We start from the raw sequence: 25449 nt of genomic DNA, 5'->3' as shown, positions 1-25449 counted from the left end.
AAAATTGTTTTAAAAATGATTGGAGCATGTGTTTTTCAGCATACTGCAATACACCTTTGTCAAGGCAGCGGTGTGTTCCTCTCCACAGCTGATGTACACCACCTTCTGTGACCGCAGGAACTTGATGTGGCAGGGAACAGCCCGGTCTATGAGATTACAGACAAAAATATCAGGCAACATTATGCCAGTCTATTAAAGAGGCCATATTATGCCCTTTTTCAAAGTCTTGATTTTGTTTTTGGGGTCTACTAGAACAGGTTTTCATGCTTGAATGTTCAAAAAACATTATTTTTCACATATTTGACATTGTTGCAGCAACTCTCTTCCCAGTCTGTCAGTAAGGCTCTGTTTAGTTCCTGTCTTTATGAAGCTCCTCCTCAAAAACACAATGTGCTCTGACTGGTCGGCTGGACCAGTGTTTTGTGATTGGTCAACCGCTTCGAGCGTGTACGGGAAATGTCACGCCCCTTATCATATCTGTGAGATTCAACACACTACTAACTAAACCATGTCTCACCCCTTTATTTGCATATGCCTTGGACAGGAATTATTTAAATAAGGTATACTGAGAGATGTTTGTTCCCGGCAGAAAACCCAAGACTACAATGGAGGCGTTTATAGGGAGTTCAGAAACAGTGGACACTGATATAGAGAATAACTCCCTTTGGAGTGATTTTGTGCTTTGTAACTTTGCAGACCTTTTTCACGCTCAAACAGCAAATTACACACTAAAGAGAGTAAAAAAGGCATAATAGGTCCTCTTTAATCATATTCAGTTTGGACTGACAAATCAAACCTAAGTTTTGGCACCTTACTGAAGGGTATAAAAGTTTCAGGAATAGTCTGTTGCAGAATTCAAACCAACAACCTTCGCAGAGCAGATTTTTAACCACTAGATCAGCGTGTGTGTTTTACCTTGCTCGTCATTGAGGCCTAGTTGTCCAGCGCAGTTCTTCCCCCAGCCAAACACAGCTCCAGAGAGGGACAAGGCGAAGCTGTGGTCTCCTCCAGCGCTGATTTGAGCCAGTGGGATCCCACACAGAGATTTGAGCGGTTGAGGAGACAGAGTGCTCGGCTCTCCCTTCCCTAAACCCAGCTGACCACTGGAGTTCTCTCCCCATACGAACAACTGACCATCTGAGAAGAGGAGGACAGCGGGAATCTTCTTTAACTGACACAGCAGAAGCACAACAGAAAAGAAAAACGACTGACACAACATCTGCTCTTACCTTTTGAAAGTGCTATACAGTGTTGGTTGCCACACATTACTTGTGAGATTCGATGTTCGCACAACTTTTTAATCAACCTAAAAAAATAAAAAGGAATATAGAAAAAATACAGAAAAGTATTTAAGAAGACAAGTTCTAGACTACATCTAACAAATTTACCTGGTTAATGCTACTCCATTTTAACTGTTATGGTGATGTTGGAGAATAAGAACCATTCAACATATATAATCGATGACTAGGTTCTTTTTCAGTTTCTGCACCAATTGTGGGGGGAAATCTGTGAAATTCTATAGAATGGATTTAACACTTTGATTATTAATTATGTAATTGCAACTTTAATTTGAATTCAAGGATTTTTTTTTTTTTTTTACTTCTAAACAGAAATCTTCATTCCAAATGATTTTTACAAATTACAAAATAATTATATAATAATCAAAAATATGCATTTTGAGAGAGTGACACATCTGTGCAAAATCCATTGCAGAAGGTTATATAAATATTCATATTCCAGGGGTACTTGGTGCATCACCAATTTATTATGTTTTTCATATTTTCTGCATTGATTGTGGAGAGAAATCTGAGGTATTCTGTGTAATGGATTTAAATGCTTTGATGCATTAATTATTTAAATCATAAACGAAACAATTCTCAATGTGTTTTCCCTTCAAAACAAAAACATAATTATTCCCAATTATTTTGATCATTTAAAAAAAAAAAAAAAAAAATATATATATATATTTATTTATTTTTATTTAAATATAATAATAAGTGCAAATTAGATACACTTTCTCAGCCACTTTAATTGTTGAAAGCATATAAATAGGACAGACATATAGAATTATGGGAAAGGGTCAAAGGTAGCAGGTTGACCAGTGAATGTTAAGCAGCAAAGAGCTACATATGGTTGAGCTGAGCTGAGAGTACTGCACTATTATTGGCAGCTGAAAGCATTATCAAAGCATCCAAATATTTAATAAAGAAATTCATGATTTATTGACTGGCCAGGAATCTCACAGTCGAATCCCAGTGGTCTTGATCACATTGCAAAATGTGAAACCAAATAAATAACCCTCAATCATTAACCCTCTCTGGTTGTATTATACTTGTGAAGTAGTGATGATCTCATTCAAATAAATGTCAGGAAATGTTGTTCCATCTGTTGTGGTTTATTCAGCAATACTAGAGCAAACATCTAATCCACAACAGAACAGAAGAGCTTTCAGTAATAGCACATTATAACTATCATTAAGTCTAAATCACTTGCATTCGGGAGACCCCTGCGGTGAGGAAGGCCCCATGCAGAGACCCCCTCATGAGATTAGGAGCCAGTTAGATTCCCCTATCTAGGGCAGACTTCACAATGCAAAGGAAGTCGAATATGATGAAAAAAGGATGTAACTGTAAATGTGGTATAAATGCATTTACACTGGAATCAAAATAACAGGAAACAAAGCATCATGTTTGAAACTTGAATTTTGGTTCTGATGCAGAGCAGATAAAAAACAAGATGTGCATTAAAGGTAAAGTTCACACAAAAATGAAAATTCTTTCATGCCATCCTCAATATATATGACTTTCTTTCATCAGATAAACACAAATGAAGGAAAATAATCCATCTCTGTGAGTGCATGAATCATGATGATTGTAGTAATCCATATGACCCCAGAGGATAAATCAATATCTTCTGAAGCAAACGATACAAGCGATCACTAGGGGGCGTAGTGAAGCATGACGTAATTGCGTCAAGTTTGTGTAAAGTGGTGGTTCTCTGCGATTCTACTTCTCGCACAAACTTCACAATGCCGTTACGTCACGTATCACAACACCCCCCCATGAACACTTGTATGTCAAAAAAAAACAAACAAAAACGCTCGTGTCAGTAGACCTATTGTTTGTTTCATAAGACAATGGATGCGTCTGAAATCGCATACTGTCTTGAGGCTGTACTTACTTTGAATAAGTAATTACTTCACGACCACTAAAAAAAGTATGTTTTATATATTATGAATGTGTGTAGTATGAATGTAATCTGGATGTACTACATTCGCCATGTTGTCATTATCATGTGACCGACCAGCATCAGTTGCATCACTTCAACGCCATTCACAAATCCTTTCCAGTGGCCTCATGGGATAGTAAAGTGTCCATCATATGCGCACTTCAGAATCTCTCCGGAAGAAGTAGGTCATCCGGGTACTTTTTGCCTACACTTTTATGAGTACTGTGATGTCGAACATACTTCTTTTGTCACATAATGTTTTACGCCTACTATATAGTAGAGAAGTATGCGAATTTGAATGCAGCCATTGATTCATCCACTGGGGTCGAATGAATTACCGTCACAATCGGAAACCATTCACTTGCATTATCTGGACTACAGAGACAGATTAATTTCCTAAAAATCTTTATTTGTGTTTATCTGAAGAAAGAAAGTCATATACAGTACATCAGGGATGGCATGAGGGTGAATAAATGATGAGAGAATTTTCATTTTTTATGTCGAGTATCCCTTTAATTTGCACAATACCAAATTTAAACATTTTTAAGGAAAATCTGATTTCAACAGAGCATGTGCTTCACAGAGGACTTTGTATTAGGTGTTTTAGTCAGACTGTTCTCATTTAAAATTTTATGAAACATTCTTATTCATTTATGAAAACTTTGCATTAAAAAGTGATGTTTTACCTGGGCACGCGAACCGCCTCTTCAGCCGTACCCAGACCGAGCTGCCCTCCTTCTCCAGCACCCCAGGCAAACACCTGCCCCTGCTCATTCACCGCCAGAGAGTGAGCCTGACCACACGACACGCCGGCTATCTTCTGAGCATCCAGAGCTCCAACCAGCTCTATGAGAGACACACACAAACAAATCTATTAGATGAAAATATCACACTCCGGCCTTGTGAATTCGACGGGTACTGCTTTGTGCAGTAAAAGGTTTGTAACTGCTATAATGTTTTTGGTATATAAAAAAATTAGAATTCCCTGAACACTACCATTCAAAAGTTCTTTTTTTAAAGAAATTAATATTTTTATTCCACAAGGATGCATTAAATGGAGGAAATGTGACATTTATAATGTTTGTATGTAGAGATTTCAATTTCAAATAAAGGCCGCACTTTTGAGCTTTCTATTTATCACAGAATCACGAAATAAAGGGTTTCCACAAAAATATGACGCAGCACAACTGTTTTCAACATTGACAATCAGACATGTTTCGTAAGCAGCAAATCAGCATATTAGAGTGAGTTCTGAAGGATCATGTGACTGAAGACTGGAGTAATGATGCTGAAAATTAAGCTTTGACATCACAGAATATTCAAATAGAAAACAGTTATTTTAGATTATAATAATATTTCGCAATATTAATGTTTTTACTGTATTTTTGATCAAATAAATGCAGCCTTGGTGAGAATTAGAGACGTTAACACTTTACAATAAGGTTCATTAGTTAAACATTAGTTAATGTATTAACTAACATGAAGTAACCATGAGCAATACTTTTGTTACTGTATTTACTAATCTTCGTTAACTTTAGTAAATGAAAATACAGTTGTTCATTGTTTGTTCATGTTAGTTCACAGTGCATTAACTAATGTTAACAAGATTTTAATAATGTATTAGTAAATGTTGAAATTAATATTAACAAAGATTAATAAATGCTGTATAAGTGCAGTTCATTATTAGTTCATGTTAACTAATGAACCTTATTGTAAAGTGTTACCGAGACTTCTTTCAAAAACATATTGACCAATCACAATCTTCTAGGTTGTGTGGCATCAAAACAATGTCACATGTAATCTTTTATCTTCTCATCAAGATGTCAGCAATACAGCAGTGGCTTAAAGGAAACCACAAAAAAAAAAAAAACTTGTGCCGTGTGAATGTGGCGAGACGAAACTGAATGCCTACTTAACCAAAACAGCATCAGAAAAAACTTTCATTTTCGAAAAAAAATGTAGGGCATTTCGGAACACACACTCCTCGCAAAAGCTTTTCATTGTAGCATCTAAATCAAAATCATCTGAATCTCTGCAAGCTGCAATCTTGATGGACAAAAAAAAAAAAAAATGCTCAACATCTGTTAAGAATTTTATGAATTTACAGTAAGTAATAGCAACACAGCTATTTGAAAAACAAAGAACAAAACCTTACCAGTATGTATTTCTACAATCAATGCAACCCTTTTAGAGTCAAAATATGTATCATTCTACACATTAGATTCATATACAGTTTCTTGAATCCGTATCTGGTTTCTGCGTTGGACATAGAATGACTTGAATACATTTAATCAAGCAGTAGTGCTTCTTGTTGGGTTATTTTCTGATTTATCATTTGGGAATGAGACTAGTTTCTTGACTTCTTTTACATGTCCCTCGTTCCAAATCACATAACAGGGCCTTGTATTGAACAAATGGTGCGATCTCATTAGCACAGACATGTGAGAGACCGTCTGCTGCTTGGAATTGTTTTCTTATAAACCGGATTAACAACCCTGGACTGGCGAGTCCCAATGCATGCTGGATAAAACAAGATCTGCTGTCATCCCTGACTGTTAATACACTGTAACACAATAATAATAATAGCATGATCAAGCAAGTAATGCCACATGATTAGTTTGTTGCCTTATTTCTGAGAACCTAATTTTAGGTGTGTGCCAAAACATACTGTGATTACATGAGATTGTCAAATTAATTGACATGGGACATAAAACTTCAGCAGGAACATGAGAAATTCATTATATTTAAACACAAAAGACTACATTCATTAACATTTCAATGTGCAAAGACTGGAAAACCTTTATTCCATCAATTATTATGGCATTGCATGAAAGGAAACGTTACGTAATGCAAATATAGGTGTGGTATGAATATTCAAATCTAATTTATGAGCATCATCAACAGATTCTGAACAATTTACAATCTAATTGTTGGGGCATCATAGGCGCATCTGGAGCGTCAGTGCCATGTTTCAAACTGTACGTTCAAATTGAATGTATGAATTGTTGATGCATAATAAATGCATCCATACAAACATACATTTTGAAAGCTTGAATGGAATTCTGGAGCATCAGTGCCAAATGATATTATATTATATTATATTATATTATATTATATTATATTATATTATATTATATTATATTATATTATATTATATTATATTATATTATATTATGTTCAAAATAAATCCAGGGTAAAGGTATGTACTGAGCATGAGAATTACATTTTGAAGCACTATAAATAGGTTAGAAATGTTTGAATCTAATTTCGGTGAAACAGTAGGAATGATATGAATATTCAAATCTAAGGGTGTTTTCATTGTCCACCTTGGTGCGGTTCGTTTGAGCAGGTGTGAATGCAGCAATCGCATTCGGGTGTGCACCAAAAGCAGACCAAACAAATGTACCGAGACAAGAGAGATGTGAAAGCAAACAAACCCAATGGACCAAACGATATCATAATTCATAATGGGAAATGTGTTATATAAAAAGCAGTACTGTCTGATTCTGTGAGTGAACACATTAGTTACCCTAGTCGAAAACCAAAGAGTGCTTCTTGGTCTTAAAATGTTGTGTAATTGTGCTTCGTGCAAGAATGCTGTCCCAACGAAACCTTGATTCCAGCTCTACCTGCCTGCATTATAACATTCATATGGTCTCGACACAGTTGGCCTACAAGACAGCGCTGGGAGATCAAGAGAGAACAAGCTTGAATTTGTCGCAGTATCAATACGAATGTTGTATATAATTTAACATCAGGAATGATGGCTACATTTGCATAGTGTTTGCGTGTGTCTCGACAGTTACAAATAAAGCCGCAATAAGCTCATGGAGCGAACTTGTCAATGATTTCGATGGATGATGCTGAGAAAACCAGTAAGAGGACTGATGTACTCGCATGTGACTTGCATAAACACATTTTGGTACGCTCTGAAATGTTGCCTTGTAAAAGCAAACCGAACCAAGAAGGAAAAGGAACATTGTAACAAATTTAGTCCCTGTTTCGGAACAAAACAAACAATTCATAGGTGTGAAAACGCCCTAATTTTTGAGCATCATCAACAAATTCCAAATGTCCAAATCTAATTGATGGGACATCACAGGAGGCGTGTTATATAATATAATCTTTTGGAGAGACAAGAGCATCCTTAACAACTTTTTGTGCATTACTGACATGTTCTGAAAGTCTGATTTAAATTCTGCAGCATCACTGTCATGAATCATGCTGTACTGTATGTTCAAATTCAGGTTATGTCAGTTACCTGGCCTGCATCCTCGCTTGTCATGGCCCAGCTGACCGCTGCTGTTGGAGCCACAGGTGTATACGCTCCCATCATGCAACAGGAAGAGCGAATGCTGGCTTCCACATGCCACTTCTTTAAGACCCCTCCCATCGAACATGCAACAGCTCCTGGGCTCAAAGACAGACGCCTCTGACGCACCGATGCCCAGCTGACCCGAGGCACTGCTTCCCCAGCACAGCATCATGATTCACACATAAAGAGAGAGACAGATGGAAGGATCCGGGATAAGGGAGAGCTCCTAGGCTGTACCGCCTTGCCGTCTCCGCCTGGAAATGACGGATCTGGAACAGAACAAAAGTCTGGCATAAGATACTGGGAAGCAAATGGGTGAGAACTCAGTAGAAGGGAAGGGAAGAGGTCACGCCCCATTCCTGTTTCCATATTGGGCAGCGTGTGTGTAAATGACAGCTCGTGTGGAGGGCCAGGCACTTGAGACTAGAATGCAGATCATAAATCACCTGATGTGGTTTTTCTGGTTAAATAAAATCATAGATTTACTAATCCATCCGCCTAACTCTTCCAAAACCTACTGATTCATCACAATTCACTATGTGAAACATAAAATTGGGCATGTATGTCTAGGGAGGGGAAAACTATTATTTGATTAAACCCACCTACATGCATTCAGAACATACTGGGAAGAGTTATATATATATTTATTTATTTATTTTTCTAATAGAGATATAAAATAATGTCTATCGAAATTATTTTAATGCACCTGGCACATTCCAAAAGTTTGAATCAAGTGACATGTTCCATTTTCGTTCACATTTCGAATTCTGAAGGTTCAAATCTAATTTCTGCAGAATCATAGGCGTGTTCTGAACATTCAAATTTATTTTTTTAGTATCATCAACAAATTTCGAATGTTCAAATCTTACTGATGGGGCATCATAAACGTGTTTCAAAATATCCTATTAAATTCGTACTTACAGAGAGATTTTAAAGTTTAATTCGAATTCTAATGGATCGTCATGATCCATGCTGCACGTTCAAAGTGAATTTATGGCAGAGGTACGTTCTGTTGATTAGAATTGCATTTTGGAGCATTATAAACAGGTTCCAAACATTCGAATCTAATGTCTTGGGAATCATAGGCGTGTTCTGAACATTCGAATCAAATTTTTGAGCATCATCGACAAATTCCGCACGTTCGAAACTAAATGTCAGAGCATCTAAGCGCGTTCCAAAATATTCTGTTAAATTCTTGGGCGTTACGAACGTTCGACTTTTTGCATATGCGACTGGTGCGATTTAGGGGCGTCAACATTGCTTAGCGAAAGTGCCTATAATGTCTAGAACTGTTCTCTAGGTTGGTAGGTAGCGCACTAGGTTTAGAAACACAGACGAAATCTTCCATATGTGGGTACAATCTGTCCAAGATGAGTTCGGCCTGTAAGAACAATCCTGACATATTTCAGTTTCACGTCTTTAATAAGCCAAAACAAACTTAAGTGCATATACTGCAGACATTAATGCTTAAACTGTCTACGCGTTAAATACAGTGGCTCAATACTAATATGCAGGATAATGTAAGGACAAACTGACACATAACAACGCACTGACACTCACCAAACTGTCATTTTCTATCACGCAAATGCAGTTTTCTAACTGACACAAGTCAAAAACAAAAATGTTCTTAGGTAGTAGATAGTGTTACCTGGTAAAATGCATTTCGTCTCCTGATTATTTGTCCGTATATTACTGAAATGGTTTCAGTTTAATGGTTCCGACAAAAACAAGGAAGTTACGACTCAGATTACGGCGTCACTGATCACGTGACACCTGTCAACCAGCCCAGAGCCATACTTACTGCTGGAGACAATAGAGGGCGACATTGAGTATGGTTGTGTGTTTTTGTACGTGTTCCTGACGTGTACTTATCCTCCTGTGACCCGGGAACAGACTTTTGTCCTCTGTAGTGTTTTCTCTGACATCATTAATGTCCTGTAAAGAGCACATTCAGGGCTTTTCAGAGACACCAAATGTTTGGAGGTTTCACCATGACAACTTTAAAAATGACTAAGATTAATTTAGTGATAAAATTTAGCACTTTTATGGAAATATGATAATATTTTGTAATTATCATTTAAATTGGATTATTTTTAAATTGTTTGTCATAAATCAACATCTCAGGAAAATGTTATGGAGTTTCTAATCAAAATATGACTTTCTGTTACAAAACAGGACATTAGATATTATTATGAAAATGTTGCCAAATCTTACTCCCATTATTACACTTCTTGTTTCATTACATGTTACCTCAAGAATATATTAATATGCAAATAAGATACAGTTTATAGATGCATTGTATTGAATGGAAAAATCCATGGCTATTTTACCCACATATTGCATAAAATAAAATGGTATATCAATTAATTCCATTATATCTTTTATAACATAGTTGAGAATCATCTTTAAACAAAGTTTGTTTAAAAAAAAAATCATGAAACCTAAAAATTGATAGGTGAATAATAATTTAAAAAAAATATCCCATTGTTTTGCCATTTTATATTTTAAACAACTCAGTCCTGGTGTCCACTACAGAGAACATAGCATAACATATGAATAAAATATAATTTTTCATTTTTCTTTTTTTTTTCTGGGTCGTTTGAGGATTTTTTTTTCACATATAGTTTATTAACAAACATGCAGTGTTGGAGGTTGACTTGATTTAAGTTTTGCCTTCAGTCAGTGTACACGAAATAGCAATAATATAGAAAAAAAGCAATAATAATAAAATACAACATGCTACTGTACTACAATATAATTATAATGTTTTTATAGGGTATTTATTTAATATTTTGAGGAAATGCTTCTGTTTTACTTTAATGTGGGCTATTTATTTTATTCTTATAACATATTTTCCTAAACTATATGATATTGGACGAGGACTGAATTTTTTCATTTTGCCCCAGTCTTTTTTAAAGATTTTTAAAATAAATTTAAAGACTATTATTTTCTTATAGCCTACTGTTTTTTTTTTTTTTTTTTAATTAGTCCAACATTTAGTTTGATCCATTTTATTAAGACATGTTTATTTTAAATTAAGTTCATAAATACAACACATCACATTACAGCAGTTGGAAAAGAAATTCCTTTAGTGTTAAAGTCCTGGAATCTGTTTGTGAAAAAACAAATGTAAACATTGTTATCAAAAATTGCTTTATAACCGCAAACATTTTTTCCTTAGGTATTACAGCAGGAACTGATCGTTGAGCATGAGCTGTTACAAACATTCCACCGTCTCAGGTCATTTATGTGATTCATGTCATTCAAAACTGAATGTAACGAGACAAGACATATTAACAGGACCATTTTCAACATATTAGGCATACAAATAAGAGTGAATGTGCATATTTAAAATAAAAATATTATTTGCAAATAGTTCAAGTAAATTCTAGTTTAGAGTTCTTCTTTATTACCTTATATTCCTTTAAAAATAGTTTGGTCCCCCAATGTTTAAGACACGGTTAATGCCTTGATCATGGATCAAGTATCAAGTTATTAGATCTGTGACTTGAGTACACAGATGATCTCAGAACTCCAGCATCTGTCTCACTCTTCCCAGAACCCCCTCTTGTGGTTGATGGCTTCAATTACTTTTGCCCTGAGTATTTTCTTGCTTTGATAAATAGGAAGTTCTAAAAGAGCATGGCAGGTGAGGGCTTCTGGGAGATGGTCCTGAGTAAAGTTGAACAGGGGTCTTACTCTCATCTTCACAGCGCTCATTCCCAGAATGGGCACTTTCTCAAACCCTGTTAAGAACACTTGAGAGAAGAAAACAGGGGAAAGATTTAACTGAAAGCACTTTACAGTAGATGTGTTCTGGCATACAGGTCAAAGTCACTACCTCAAAATCTTAGGAGCAGCTAGAGTAGATGCAAAAACATTAAGATTTCTTAAATTAGATCTCATTTCGGCAAACATAATTTTCACTAACTACTAGACACAATCACAGCACCATAGAATCACTAGTGAACTTACATAGAAAGGCCTTCTTCTCATTTGATGTCAGTTCATCAAACACCTCCCAGAATGAGATGATGGTTGGATGCTCAGCATAAAATAATCCTTCATATGTGGTGTTCTAATGATCAAACATATAAATGTAGTCAGTATTTAGTTGCTCACAATGTTAAGAGCAGAGTAGTTATGACATTTCTGTTTGACATAACATGGACCTGTTTGAGGATGTCCCAGTCATATTCCTCATTGCCCACCAGAACTCCTCTCAGCTCCTCCGGCTCAAACATCTTCACCAAGTGTCTGTGACACGCATTGAAGAAGCCTCTCTTGAACTCTTCAAACACTTCCTCTACTGATTTATTCAGGATATAATCCACATACTTGTCCACAAATTCAGTTCTGTTGCAGAAATTATATATAAAGAAAAACAGAAAAACAATTAAGTTTTGCATTTTACTAAGATTATCAAATATTATCTAAGATTTAGAATAATGTGTGATTAATAATTATGTTCATGATTAAGAATAAGCAAAAAGAATACAATGTTCTAGTGACAGTTATATCTCAATATAATAAGATTTCTTTATAAAATTATAAAAACCCGGACCTGTTATAATTTGTGACAATTTTTCCTGGCTCAGCTGGATCCAGTTCTACTTCTGTTCCATCCCAAGAGATCTTATGTAGAAAAATTTTTTTATTATTATTTTTTTTTTTTTTTTAGGAAATAATGGGTCTCATTCACTAACCTTGAAAATGTTGTATGCAATCTGCATATACAGTACAAACATTAAATTTTCAAAGTATATTCAAAATTTATAAAAAAAAAAAAAATGAAAAACGAAAACGAAACAATACGACAAAAATCACATACTCTAATGTATGCTCAGCTAACAAAATTTTGTTATAAGAACATTCTCTAAATATTCAGTGTTGGTTCTGGGAACGTAAAAAACATCCAGTTTTCTTGACATTAGAGGAACGTTTTTATAAGGTATAATGTTCCTCAAACGTTCTTTCAACTTAATTTTGATCTAAAATTCAACGTTGTAGGAACGTTGATTTGTAACATTCCAAGAACATGAAATTGTTCAGTTTCCTTAGAGGATTAGTCCACTTTTAAATAAACTTTTCCTAATAATTTACTCACCTCCATGTCATCCAAGATGTTCATGTCTTTCTTTCATAAGTCGAAAAGAAATTAAGGGCTTTAAACGATACCAGACGAGGAATAAGGGTCTTATCTAGCGAAACAATCAGTCATTTTCTAAAAAAAATACAACTGTATATGCTTTATAAACACAAAATATACTTCTGATTTCTGCATTCTTCAAAGCGTTTACGCTGTATGTTCTACACCTTTCCTATTCTACTTACAGAACAAACGCGGCGCCAGTTTCAAAGCGTAAACGTTTTGAAGAATGCAGAAACCAGAAGTATATTTTGTGTTTATAAAGCATATACAGTTGTATCTTTTTCCGAAAATGACAGATCGTTTCGCTAGATAAGACCCTTGTTCCTCATCTGGTATCGTTTAAAGCCCTTTGAAGCTGCATTGAAACTGTAATTTTGACCTTCAACCATTTGGGCTCCATTGAAGTCCACTATAAGGAGAATAATTCTTGAATGTTTTCATCAAAAACCTTCATTTCTTTTCGACTGACGAAAGAAAGACATGAACATCTTGGATGACATGGGGGTGAGTAAATTATCAGGAAAAGTTTATTTAAAAGTGAATGAATCCTTTAATGTTAGTAGAACGTTATTTAAAGGTTAGTATGATGTTCCTGAAACATTCTTTCAATCATTCAAACACCTGCTGTCAACAAACACTGAAAGAAAGAGAAATAAGAACACAAACTACAACTTTCTTCAGCCACAGCCTTAGATGAAATGAAGATAAAAGACATGAAATCTCTGAAGATCTGATTAAACAACTCCACAAACAGCATTACCAGCTTCACTTATTACTAACCAGACTGACTTTATTTCTGTCACACGTCTACAGAAGCTCTTAACAGAGGTTTTTAGATGTTGATGTCTTATTGAAAATGTTTCAGCAGATGGAGATTATGCTCGGTACTCTACTGCTTTTCCTGCAGTTCCCGGATATGTGTGTTTGAATGATTGAAAGAATGTTACAGGAACATCATACAAGACTTCAAATAACATTCTACTAACATTAAGAAAACTGAATATTTTCATGTTCTTGGAATGTTACAAATGAACGTTCCTACAATGTTGAATTTTAGATCAAAATTCAGTTGAAAGAACGTTTGAGGAACATTATACCTTATAAAAATGTTACTATAACATCAAGAAAACTGGACATTTTTTACATTCCCAGAACCATCACTGAATATGTAGAGAACGTTCTTATAACAAAATTCTGTATGGGTGGGTGGCCTTACAAACATGTTAAGATGAAATTTTACTCATAGATATTTCATATTAAATACATTTTATCATAAAGAGTAAGAAATTGGAGAGTTGTTGCTCGAGCTGAGAGATTCCTCTGCCTAAAAATGCAGATTTGGATATTTATAGCTGTTTAATGAGAGGCGAAAAATTTTCGTGAGAAGTTCTTCTGTGTGCATAAATTTTAATAATCCACACAATTATTAGTGAATGAGACCTGATGTCTTTAAAAGCTACATTACTGCACATGATAACACAAGAACCAAACAAACTAACCGTGAATAACGGGCCCATTTCCTCAACATCATCACTGTAGTCCAGGATGTACCGCAAACTCCTGAAAATATCATGTTTCAGATTCATTAAACAATGTTACTCAATGATAGGTGGCAGCACATACACATACATAGAACAAGGACATACATTTTAGCAGTCATTAAAGGTGCCCTAGAATTAAATATTGAATTTATCTTGGCATAGTTGAATAACAAGAGTTCAGTACATGGAAATGACATACAGTGAGTTTCAAACTCCATTGTTTCCTCCTTCTTATATAAATCTCATTTGTTTAAAAGACCTCCGAAGAACAGCCGAATCTCAACATAACACTGACTGTTACGTAACAGTCGGGATCATTAATATGTACGCCCCCAATATTTGCATATGTTCAAGGCATTAGACAAGCCAGTATTAACGTCTGGATGAGCACAGCTGAATCAACAGACTAGGTAAGCAAGCAAGAACAATAGCGAAAAGTGGCAGATTGAGCAATAATAACTGACATGTGATATTTGTAAATTGTCTTTCTAAATGTTTCGTTAGCATGTTGCTAATGTACTGTTAAATGTGGTTAAAGTTACCATAGTTTCTTACTGTATTCAAGGAGACAAGAGCCGTCGCTCTTTTCATTTTTAAACAATTGCAGTCTGTATAATTCATAAACACAACTTGATTCTTTATAAATCTCTCCAACAGTGTGTAATGTTAGCTTTAGCCACAGAGCACTATCAAACTCATTCAGAATCAAATGTAAACATCCAAATAAATACTATACTCACATGATCCTATGTATGCATGCAGCATGCATGACGAACGTCTTGTAAAGATCCATTTTGAGGGTTATATTAGCTATGTAAACTGTGTTTATGCTGTTCAAGGCAAGCGTGAGCTCCGGGGGTGGGGGAGCACGAGAATTAAAGGGGCCGCAACCTATATATTGGTGCATAGTTAATGATGCCCCAAAATAGGCAGTTAAAAAAATGGATTAAAAAAAATCTATGGGGTATTTTGAGCTGAAACTTCACAGACACATTCAGGGGACACCTTAGACTTATATTACATCTTTTAAAAAAACAGTTCTAGGGCACCTTTAAACAAAAATCTACCAAGATAACCAAGAGAATCAAGACAACAATTGATAACTGATTATGCTCTCTGTTCGGTGGACAAACTGATTAAATGATTGTATATGAATTCTGAAACTAATCCAAATATTTATAATTTATTATAATTCATTGTAATTAATTATACATATTTCCCTTTTGAGCTCATTTTCAACAGAAGCTAAAGATAATCAAAAGAATATCAAAATAACATTGGTTGTAAAAACACTCACTTGCCAAGAACCGGACTGAACTCTATCAAGTCTTCTAGAGATGGTTTGACATTGAGAAGCTTCTTGAACAAAGCTAAAGGAAAATGCAGATTCACTACAGAGTTGTTGTTGAAGGCCAAGCCACACAGAGTCCCAAACAGGAAGTAATTCTCCTTCTCCACGCTGGGCTGGTGTGGGATAATGAGTGGTTAAGGCCAAAGAGAACAATAATAAAAAAGTAAATTAATGGGAAAACACAAAAGAGGCATTAGGTATCTTAGGGGCCGTTCACACAGAAAGCATTTTTCCATTTCACTGCACTACTTTACATTGTTTTAAACATGCTGGATGGATGTGTTTGACCATTGCGCTCATGTCTTTTGCAGTGTCTAGCAGTGCATGACAGCATTCTAAAAACACTGTTAAAAGACGTTACAGTTTTAAAAAAAAGTCTTGATTCCTTATTTTTTTTCCCCCATTCCACTGACTGCACCTCACTTTTTTCAAACAAAAAACATGTTCTGTGCAAATGGCCCCTTAAGCCGGGTTCACACTCTAAGATTTTGGCCATGATTTGACAGGCTGAGACAAATTTTGTGAATCCTAAACGATTTCTCAGATCCTGGGCCAAAATCTGAAGACTTTGATCGTAGTTTGACGTTCGCTTGGGGTGTGTGTCCATTTTTAACACGTCTTGATTGTTGTACATTCTGACATTAATGATAACTGAGATCCCACAGTGTGACATGACTTAATAGTGGGGATCAAGTTCATACAGTCTGACAAGCAACAGTCATAAAGGACTGTAAAGGTGAGCACCCAGCTTCAGGTATGTTACCTGACTTTACTAAACATGTTACCACTGAAGTCTTTGCCTTACCTTTGTCGGGAACCAGCTCAAAGTTTTGTTGTCATTGTACATGAACAGCTGATACTCTGGTGCGCAAAGCTCTTGAAACACATTGAGAAAAAAGTCTCTCTTGTTGACATCTGTTTTTGTCATATCCTCTGTGTAAAACACCTATGTTAGATAACCAAAAGAATGCATTTATACTGCAGCTCGTAACAGTTTGTATGATAACAACTGCACACAAAAAAAACTTTGAAATCAAACTGAATCAAAATGAAGTTTCTATTCGTCAAAACTTACCGACAGAAAACATCCTCCGAGATCTTGCTGGCTGACCGTTCTTAGCTGACAGAAACAATCCTCCAGCAGTGCTGTGCGTCTCAGAGCGAGCTTTAGACAACCCTGCAATTAAAGCATTTCATTCTGTGATTAAAAAAGAACATGGATACAGATGTAATTCACAGGATTTTTCTTGTTAGGTCAAGGCAAAATTACCTGCAACACTCTGTTCTTCATATAGCTACATTTGGCCTCCAGGTTAAAGATACATGGAAGTGATATAAGATTTTTTAAGATTGTCTGTAACAAAAGAAATTGAAACATCATGCTTACTTCATCTGAAATTTGCATACATAACAGATATGGGGAAAAGTCTTTGGTGCTCACATCATAGTAGTTTTGCTGTGCCACCAATGCATTGATATGTCCAGACAAGTTAAACCACTGCCAGTTGTTATTTATATCTTCATTGGTGGTTTGCAGCTGTTGATTTGGGGTAAACAAAATTATTTTTTGTAAGTGGGAATAAATGGTTGATGATCAATATATCATTACCAATGCAGAAATTATCAGTAGATAACTATGGGTAACAGCAGTAACAGGAGTGTCATTTCTAAAATGTAACAACAGTCTTGTCAATTGATGATGTTTTTTTTTTTTTTTTTTCAAACATAAATTGAGCATTGCTGCCATATTTACTGTAGCCAATGTATTAAAAGATAGATATACTGTAAATCAGGGGTGTGCAATCCTGTCCTGTAGGGCCACTGTCCTTCAGTGTTTAGCTCCAACCCCAATTAAACACAACTAAAACAAGCTCTTCCAATCAAGGTCTTCAGGATTACTGGAATCTTCTAGGCAGGAATGTTGGGACAAGTTGGAGTTAAACTCTACAGGACACTGGCCCTCCAGGAGTGGGATTGGACACCCATGCAGTAGATGATACAGTAACATCATCGGTCATTGAAAAGCCCATATAGGTTGGCAACTAGAATTTCAAAATGATTTGGTTCTCACCACGTCTAGGAGACCATTGACCTCATGAATGATGAAATCACTCTTTGTGATGTCTCTGTGGGCACTGCAGCAGACCTTTCCAACAGAAACACTTATTGAAACAACTTTTATCAAAATAATATGGTTAAATGTTTATTTTAGATCTAATTTTGATCTAATGTGTAATAAAGTCACCTGATAGACTATCTGAAGGATCCGCACACATTTTGGTAGGTGTGTCGATATGTCCCAGTTCAACTTTTCAACAGCAATCCTGCCAATTAACACAGCAGACTCTTTTTGAAATATGTCCACCAAGTTTTTGAGCCAATCATAAGGGAGTTTGGACCAGTATGTCTCTGAGAATATAACATACATTTCACGTAAAAATACAAATACTACACGGACAACAACACAAAGGATGTAAATGTCCTCCATCTTTACCTAACACCTTGCGAGCTGCAGGTTTCAGATCAAGGATTTTGGAGGCCAGTGCTCCAATGAGTTCAGCTCTTTGTTGTTCCTGGAGTCCTCTGATGAGCTCAGGGAGGAGAAGGTAAAGTCTCAGGGATTCAACACCAGTTTGATTTGGACTCAAAGACGGCAGCAGTTTCTGTTGAACCACCTTCACTACCTGAGGTACAAAAAAACATCATCTGCATCTCACTGTTTAAAATGTAATGAACATGTTTTGCAAATGTTGGATTCATCATTACCTCTGAGATCAACCTTTCATTCTCTGATAACTTTGCAAAAGATGTTTTAACCAGATCAAAATCCAACCCACAATTCTCCACAGACGTCTGGTAATGATCATCACAACTACAAACAGAACGTTACATTAAAGTCAAAGTCATTTTAGGCACAAAAAGGAGGAACTACTTTTTTCATTCTGATTAGGATATTTACCTTGTTTTGAGGAAACTTCCATTCAGAGAGGCAGCCGAGGAGAACACTGTGTTTATGTCCCTGTAAATATCAAAACAACACTTTGTTTTTATAGTCTATTGATATTAATTCCTATGTCTAAAATTCATCACCTCATTGGAACATATTTCTTGAATCACTTGTTAAGAAAGATGTAAAGAAAGACTATTTTATTGACCTACTGTACAGTAGTACACATAAACTCAGCAGCTTTTAGCATTAGAATCTCAATAGAAGCACTGTTGATAAAACTGAGTCAAACACTCACTTCTTTATTACTTTCCATAAATCCCTTTCAAACACCCATCGGTCAATCATTCTGTCATCTAATGTCAAAATCCCTCTGCTTGGATTTGGTTTAGACTCATTCCCAAGTTCCTACAAAATACATAAACATAAGTAATCACAGTGCAGCAATAATTTAATTGTTTAAAAAAATTGTGAATGAAATCTGTCTGTCTTACTGTACCTTGAAAAACAAGGCAAAGGAATGATTCTCCCCAGCAATGAGTTTTTTAATCATATATTTATGATCACATTCTGTGTGCAACAAACATTTAGTTTAGAGTTCAGACTGAGTAACATCTTGAGTACAAAAGTATTCATGAGAAAATAACCTACTGCTAAAAGATTTAATTACCAGTAGCCAGATCTACTTGGAAAGGCACAGACTGCTTGATCATTTCTCCATTTCCCAGCTGCCCTTGCATCCCACATCCAAATGAGTAGATCAGTTTGGACGATGAGACTGATACGAGTGTGTGACGTCTTTATACAAGAAAAAAAACCAATGTCTAATTACTGAGTTGAACTCATATATCTGACATGTTAACCAAGAAAAGAAATAAATCTGCTACTGCTCTGAGATACTGATTGCTAATGAAGCTTGTGAAAAGTCAAGTTTACCTCCCACATGTGACCTGTGACACTTTAGATCCCCACAGTTCAGCAACCACCCGCGGATGATGTTCATCTTTAAACGAGTTGTGCCCAAGCTGACCAAAACCTCCGGATCCAAATGTGAACACTGTGCCGCCCTGAAAGATAAACTACTTAATACATTTTCTGTCAAGCTTGTTGAATCCTCTAATCTAATATCAAAGACATAAATGTATGATATAGTACAACATACTACCTTTGATAGAGTGGCAGTGTGTTCTCCTCCACATGAGATGGACACAGTTTTCTTTCGGTTCAGACTATTTACAACCGTTGGGACGTGTCTGTCTGTGGTGAAAAAACGTCATGCTTTGATTTAGATTTGACACAGTATTGCACAAATTTAGTACATTTATATGTGCTTTTATACTATTACTGGTTTAGTTTGTACATGAAGTATTCAGACCTGTAGTGTCTCCGAGGCCCAGCTGTCCAGCCGAGTTCTTTCCCCATCCGAACACGACTCCAGAGAGAGACAACACAAAGCTGTGGTCTCCTCCAGCGCTGATCTGAGCCAGTGGGATCCCACACAGAGATTTGAGCGGTTGAGGAGACAGAGTGCTCGGCTCTCCCTTCCCTAAACCCAGCTGACCGTGAGAGTTTTCACCCCATACGAACAACTGACCATCTGAAAGACCAACAACAGCTCTGCATATCTACACTCAAATGCAAATCAATTCATGAGATGTCAAAAGATTAAAACAAAACATCAGATGTTAGATGAAATGGTCGTGAATACCCTTGGTTAATGCCATTGAATGCTGATCTCCACATGTGATCTGATTCACCTGCCTGTTTTCCAGACCTTTGAGAGGCCTGCAGGGACAAGACAATCTGTCAGATATATATGTTATTACAATTTATGGTAATTTTTACTGTTTTGCCTACATAAACATACCTGCACACAGTAGATTTGTCCATAATGAGAACTCTTCCTCCATTAGCAAGAAGAACCGCATCAGCTCCTCCACAGACAATCGATCTGATTCTGTCATTCTTCTTTAGCTGCAGTTGCTCTGGAGTAAATTAAATATTTTCATCAGTTCAACTTCTGTTCTGACTGTAAACATACAAATAGACTCTTATATAATTATAATTAATTCCACAAACATTATACAGTATAGTATCCCAGCTAACAGAATTTTGTTATAAGAACATTCTCTAAATTTTCAGTGTTGGTTCTGGGAACGTAAAAAACGTCCAGTTTTCTTGATGTTATAGGAACGTTTTTATAAGGTATGATGTTCCTCAAATGTTCTTTCAACTTAATTTTGATCTAAAATTAAGAATCTAAGAACGTTGTTTTGTAACATTCCAAGAACATAAAAATGTCCAGTTTCCTCAATGTTAGTAGAACGTTATTTAAAGGTTAGTGTGATGTTCCTGACCTGAAACATTCTTTCAATCATTCAAACACCTGCTGTGAACAAACACTGAAAGAAAGAGAAATAAAACTACAACTTTCTTCAGCCACAGCCTTAGATGAACTGAAGATAAAAGACATTAAATCTCTGAAGATCTGATTAAACAACTCCACAAACAGCATTACCAGCTTCACTTATTACTAATCAGACTGACTTTATTTCTGTCACACGTCTACAGAAGCTCTTAACAGAGGTTTTTAGATGTTGATGTCTTATTGAAAATGTTTCGTTTGAGGTCACCATCATGGAGATGAGCGTTTGTTTTAGTTGAGTTCTTCATCCCTGACTATAACAGAGCTGTTACTATTACAATTGCTTTATCAGCAATTGTATGCGTTTTCAGACAACATTTTTGCATTGATAAATTAGATGAACATTAGCTGTGATAACTCATGTAGTTAGGCAATATGAAAATAAAAGATTCAAGACTTGTATCTGTTAAGTAGCCTAGGCCATTACTATCGATGTCAACTTTATGAATGAACAAGTGTCATGTAGTGCAACATACTTAGTTTTCCATCTTGATTATAGTCTTCATCGCGCAATCTCAAGACCGAGACCTTCCCATCCCGGATAAATCCAACAAAACTCCTTCCAGCTGACACGTCCTGAACTCCTGATTTCGGACACATGGATCGTATTCCACATTTGCCATGTTTGACTTTGTCCGGAAAACCGAAGCCCTCTCTGACCGGCGCTCCCCAGTAACACAACATGTTCACAGCTGACGGATGAAACCTTCAGACTCCAGCAGTGTCTCTCTGCATCCTCTCGTTAAATACAATTCGAAAACGAGAGCGAAACTGCTGGACTGTTTCCAAATCAACGACACGATTTCCCACGAAACGAAAGTAATGTTTGTTGTTATTCTTCCGCGTTTATAGCGAGTCAGAGTCACTGAATGAATTGATGATGATCGGAAAACGAAAGCAAAATCTAGGTGAAACTCCTCCACACCAAAGACTGTATATAATTTAGTTATTTTGTGCAGCCAACTGATTAAAAAGAGTGACGTGCTGAAACTGCGCGAGAACGTGGACATGTAGGCTATTGTTTACATGCGTAATAACTTCAGACAAACAACTTTTGAAAGTACAAACGTCTCTCTTTACTGCTTACTTGTTATCATTGAGCGTTACGTGCTTAAACCACGTTTCATAAAGGTGAAGTGCAACACAACAACATAGCCTATGGCGGGTTTGAACTGAAATCTGCTGGACGGCAGCCCTCCAGGAGCAGAGTTGGTCACCCCTGCTTTATGAGGAGTTAAACATGACATTTCCTGTTGCCCGCAGGTGGCGCTATGACTGTAACTGAATATCTTCAGTCGAAAAGAAATTAAGGTTTCTGATGAAAACATTCCAGGATTTTTCTCCATATAGTGGACTTCAATGGAGCCCAAACAGTTGAAGGTCAAAATTAGTTTCATTGCAGCTTCAAAGCATTCTACACGATCCCAGACGAGAAATAAGGGTCTTATCTAGAGAAACCATTGCTCATTTTCTGAAAAAAAAAAAAAAAAACATTATGTAAGTTTTAACCATAAATGCTCATCTTGAACTAGCTCTCTTCTTTATTTGAATTCCAGCAGTGTAGACACTGAGTGTATTACTGCCCTCCACAGGTTAAAGTTTGAACTAATTGTTATATACTTGCACTAGCATATTGTCTATGACAATTTAGTTCAAACTTTGACCTGTGGAGGGCAGTAATGTAGCTACTTAGCAGTGTCTACACTGCTGGAATTCTAATAGAGAAGAAGAAGAAGAAGAGAGCTAGTTCAAGATGAGCATTTATGGTTAAAACGTATACAATTTTTTTTTTTTTTTTAGAAAATGAGCGATTGTTTCTCTAGATAAGACCCTTATTTCTCGTCTGGTATCGTTTAAAGCTCTTTGAAGCTGCAATGAAACTAATTTTGACCTTCAACTGTTTGGGCTCCATTGAAGTGCACTATATGGAGAAAAATCCTGGAATGTTTTCATCAAAAACCTTAAAAAAGAAAGAAAGACATGAACATCTTGGATGACATGGGGGTGAGTAAATTATCAGGAAATTTTAATTTGAAAGTGAACTAATCCTTTAACGTTGCAAAGGTCTTTAGATTAGACTGACCAAATATGATATTTATCTAATAAAATCTCTAGGAGGAGTTCGTTAAAGTCTGGAAATGGCAAAAACTGCCAAAATTTTGCAGAGAAAATTCAAAATATCTCACTTCCTGTCGGGTTTTCAGATTTTGCTCCCAGGGACTTTTTTATAGGTATTGGGCTATTACATCTATCTACCGAATTTCATATTTGTATGTGAAACTTAGCGCAAAGGGCACTTAATTGAAATTTTGTAGGTGGCGCTATCGAGCCATTCTGCCACATCTAATTCTGAAACCCAGCCATAAATTTTCACTACTTCTGACACGTGTGCAAAGATTATTACGTTTTCAAGCATGTTTAGGCCCTCAAAAATGCATTTCATTTCGGAGAAGAAGAATAATAGACTGAGTGATTACAATAGGGTCCTCACACTATAAGTGCTCGGGTCCTAATAACTAAATAAAGTACTCTATCATTTGTGATATGAAACTAACTAATACACACTAACACACACATTCATGGAATGACTTACAGCAGATTTCTAGTTCCCAGCATGCTTTGCTTCTGATTGTTAAATGAAGGGTCAATGTTTAAATTAATTGTTATTTCATGTGTTTTGCTCAGTATTAACATAGAGGGAGATCTGTTAGTGTTTATTGTTCTATTATTTTGGAATTTAAAATGGTTTCTGGTATGTCTGAGTTTTTGGGGTAACCATTGTGCTGAAGAGTAGAGCCTGTGGTTAGACTGAAGTGTATAAATATTGACTTTTGGGTGAATAATTCAAAAATGCAAGGGTTCAAATATGCAAAAATGCTTCAAAACTGAAGATTCTGCAGGATCTGGAGGAATTTTTCTGAAGAACAGAGCTCAGTTTAACTGCTCAGGACAAACAAGAGACTCATGAACAACCATCACAAAACATAAAAACAGTCGTGGATCATCAGGTAACCACACACAGTATTGAGAATCAATGGTTCACATACTTATGAATGGGGTTATTTTATTAAATTCAGCTATTGTTTTGTCTTGTGAACTAAGTGCAAACATCTTTTATGTAAAATATCTTACTCAGGACAGTACAAAACAAAAAATAACATGCATTTTTTATTATCCCTCTTATTTTATTAAAATAATTCTCATTTTCACAGATTCTGCAAGGGGTTCACACACTTTTTCATGCCACTGTATGTATCTAATAATTGTGTTGTGCAGTTAATACATTTACATTGCATACATTAAAATTAGAAAACAGTTAGAATTAGAAGATTAAAAAAAAACAAAAATATTCCATGATGACACAAAGACGTCAATGCAATGGTGACAATCAAAAGTGTCATGCTGCAATTCATGTGGGAACACAGCATGAATATTTATGAATAATTATGCCACTGAATTTCCCTATTATTTTCTTTAATTCTAACTATTTGCTTTTTTTTTTGTACTGTGGTTTTTCTTCTGTCTTTTAGTAGCTTTTTGTGATGTCCAGAGTTGATCTGATTGTGTAAGTATTTTGTTGAGATTCATACGCTGATTGCTCATATCTGTCTTTGTCATTGTACATAATTGCTAATGTTTGCATTTTTTTTTTTTTTTTGTCTTCAGTTTTCTAATGGATTTCTGCAATACAGTGTGATCTCATATTGCAGTAAAACAGGGTTTGTAATTTAAATGTTTTAAGGACATAACACAATTATTACATTCAAACAACATCAGTGATTCAGGCTATTTCACGGCAATTATAAAACTAACATCACCTGATCTCATTTTAGCTTTCTTTACTACTGCATATGTGTTTGACAAACACTTCTAATAATACAGTATATAAAGACTTTGTGGCTCAGATGAGGTCCAGTTCTGTTTTTTTTTTTTTTTTGCTCTTGGCTGACATGTGGCATTGTTATGGCCTTCTTGTGGCTCAAATCTGGTAAACAGGAGCAATCCGCCCAAATGCCATCATTCCACGCCACATGTGGCCCAGATCATCATACCACGTGTGGCAGATGTGGGCCGGATTTGGGCCGGCATAAAATTGCTATCTGGTGTGAAACGATTTCAGACTTGAATTTATCGACATACTGCCAGAAACTGATCGAAATGGAGAGGCCTCGACCATCATATGGTTCTTATGGTTACCTTATATTGTTCTCATAATTCTGTTCCATCATGTATAATTTTTGTACAAGTGGCTGAGAGAGAAGGTGGACAGCAAGTGCAACAATTTTCCTCAGTGAAAACACCTGTATGTCTCATGTCACTTGATAATTATAAGCTCTAAGGTTGATGAGAGTGAATAATGCTTCAGTCTGTCAGCTATGATTAATACTCCCTTCTGTATGGCATTTACTAGCCTATCTGTACAACTATGCAGAAACCATGTGGATCAAGCCCAGACACATACTAGTATGTTTTAGTTTTAGAACTAGGCC

The 25449-nt window shown here is 35.9% G+C and overlaps 2 protein-coding genes across 4 annotated transcripts in view; both read right to left on the bottom strand.

Annotated features, from left to right (window-relative positions):
• herc3 (HECT and RLD domain containing E3 ubiquitin protein ligase 3) overlaps window positions 1–9322 on the bottom strand; it is a 33636-nt gene extending 24314 nt beyond the window's left edge. Inside the window, exons 1-6 of one of the 2 annotated variants that reach the window (XM_067405408.1) lie at window positions 9192–9322; window positions 7490–7812; window positions 3915–4074; window positions 1230–1306; window positions 916–1137; window positions 55–146 (exon numbers count right to left, since the gene is read on the bottom strand). In XM_067405408.1, the coding sequence (XP_067261509.1) occupies window positions 55–146; window positions 916–1137; window positions 1230–1306; window positions 3915–4074; window positions 7490–7715 (777 nt within the window). In that variant the 5' untranslated portion in view covers window positions 7716–7812; window positions 9192–9322. Of the gene's footprint in view, window positions 1–54; window positions 147–915; window positions 1138–1229; window positions 1307–1388; window positions 1519–3914; window positions 4075–7489; window positions 7813–9191 lie in introns of those variants that run through there. The other variant, XM_067405409.1, reaches the window with a different exon arrangement.
• A 1240-nt stretch (window positions 9323–10562) lies between these two features.
• herc56.1 (HECT and RLD domain containing E3 ubiquitin protein ligase 56.1) lies at window positions 10563–21811 on the bottom strand. Of its 2 annotated transcripts, XM_067405411.1 has the most exons (25): window positions 21436–21516; window positions 20892–20936; window positions 20402–20519; window positions 20243–20319; window positions 19910–20131; window positions 19700–19791; window positions 19471–19601; window positions 19205–19332; window positions 19034–19104; window positions 18833–18942; window positions 18547–18606; window positions 18354–18459; window positions 18082–18271; window positions 17833–17996; window positions 17659–17733; window positions 17029–17124; window positions 16858–16941; window positions 16663–16764; window positions 16393–16533; window positions 15534–15700; window positions 14195–14255; window positions 12108–12178; window positions 11716–11899; window positions 11519–11621; window positions 10563–11301 (listed from the first exon to the last, which is right to left on the bottom strand). In XM_067405411.1, exons 3-25 carry the CDS (start codon window positions 20422–20424, stop codon window positions 11090–11092), a joined length of 2670 nt encoding a protein of 889 aa, XP_067261512.1. In that variant the 5' UTR covers window positions 20425–20519; window positions 20892–20936; window positions 21436–21516; the 3' UTR covers window positions 10563–11089. The 2 variants fall into 2 exon arrangements, with proteins under 2 accessions (XP_067261512.1, XP_067261511.1); XM_067405410.1 differs by lacking the exon at window positions 20892–20936 and having other exon boundaries at window positions 21436–21811.
• Window positions 21812–25449: the final 3638 nt, after the last annotated feature.

Source organism: Chanodichthys erythropterus, chromosome 12 (genome assembly GCF_024489055.1).
Source record: "Chanodichthys erythropterus isolate Z2021 chromosome 12, ASM2448905v1, whole genome shotgun sequence".
Classification (NCBI taxonomy): Eukaryota; Metazoa; Chordata; class Actinopteri; order Cypriniformes; family Xenocyprididae; genus Chanodichthys; species Chanodichthys erythropterus.
Note: the sequence above shows the minus strand (reverse complement) of the source record. Positions and strands in the feature narration are given on the sequence as shown.

Bases quoted from the DNA above. Each gene is read 5' to 3' on its own strand.
- herc56.1 (XM_067405410.1), bottom strand. From the start codon at position 21,643: ATGTTGTGTTACTGGGGAGCGCCGGTCAGAGAGGGCTTCGGTTTTCCG. The intron at 19,792-19,909 runs GTCTGAATACTT...TTTTCACCACAG, and splicing joins GGGCCTCGGAGACACTACAG to ACAGACACGTCCCAACGGTT. The intron at 14,256-15,533 runs GTGAGTGTTTTT...TGATATTTTCAG, and splicing joins TTCAGTCCGGTTCTTGGCAA to GAGTTTGCGGTACATCCTGG.